Here is a 670-nt window from a genome sequence, read left to right on the forward strand (position 1 = left end):
GAGCGGGGGTTTGTGCTGGAGGGATCTGCTCCGTGTCCCATGGGTTAGCTTTGCTCCAGCCCCACCACCAGCTGGGCTGCTGCTCAGTGAGCAGCTCTGCAAAGCGAAACCAGCTCCTGAAATGTCCCTTTTCTAAACAAAATAGTGATTATTTTTCCTGCTCCTTCACTGTACATCAATATCCATCAATATCCGTGTATACCGGTGGGTGTGAATACAGTGTGTCCTGGGGGCAGCAGCAGAGGGCGGGGGGGTTTGTTCCCGCTGTGCTGGTGGCTGGGTTGGTGCCCCGTAAAAAAAATGTGACTGTGGCCCCTGGCACTCTCTCTGTGGGTCGTGGTGGGCAGGAGAAGGACCAGGCTCCTCCAGCCTGTGTCCCTCCACCCCCAAGAGGGGATCGGGGTGCTGCTGTCCCCCATCCCTCTGCTGCTGCTGAACGAGAACCTCTCCCTCTTGTTCTTCCCTGAAGGTCTCAGCAACATCATCGGGATCATAGTCTACATCTCGGCCAACGCGGGGGACCCGGGGCAGAGCGACTCCAAGAAGAGCTACTCCTACGGCTGGTCCTTCTACTTTGGAGCCCTGTCCTTCATCATCGCCGAGATGGTGGGGGTGATCGCTGTGCACATGTACATCGAGAAGCACCGCCAGATCCGCGCCAAGTCCCACT

At 57.6% G+C, this 670-nt stretch overlaps 1 protein-coding gene across 1 annotated transcript in view; it reads left to right on the top strand.

Moving 5' to 3' along the window:
• Positions 1 to 670, top strand: part of CACNG3 (calcium voltage-gated channel auxiliary subunit gamma 3) — a gene marked incomplete at its 5' end in the record, with an annotated part of 4,457 nt that overhangs the window by 3,056 nt on the left and 731 nt on the right. Inside the window, one exon of the mRNA XM_010176355.1 lies at positions 470 to 669. Within this exon, the coding sequence (XP_010174657.1) occupies positions 470 to 669 (200 nt within the window). The remainder of the gene's footprint in view (positions 1 to 469; position 670) is intronic.

This window comes from Antrostomus carolinensis, unplaced genomic scaffold (genome assembly GCF_000700745.2).
Source record: "Antrostomus carolinensis isolate BGI_N321 unplaced genomic scaffold, ASM70074v2 scaffold24689, whole genome shotgun sequence".
In the NCBI taxonomy this organism is placed as follows: domain Eukaryota; kingdom Metazoa; phylum Chordata; class Aves; order Caprimulgiformes; family Caprimulgidae; genus Antrostomus; species Antrostomus carolinensis.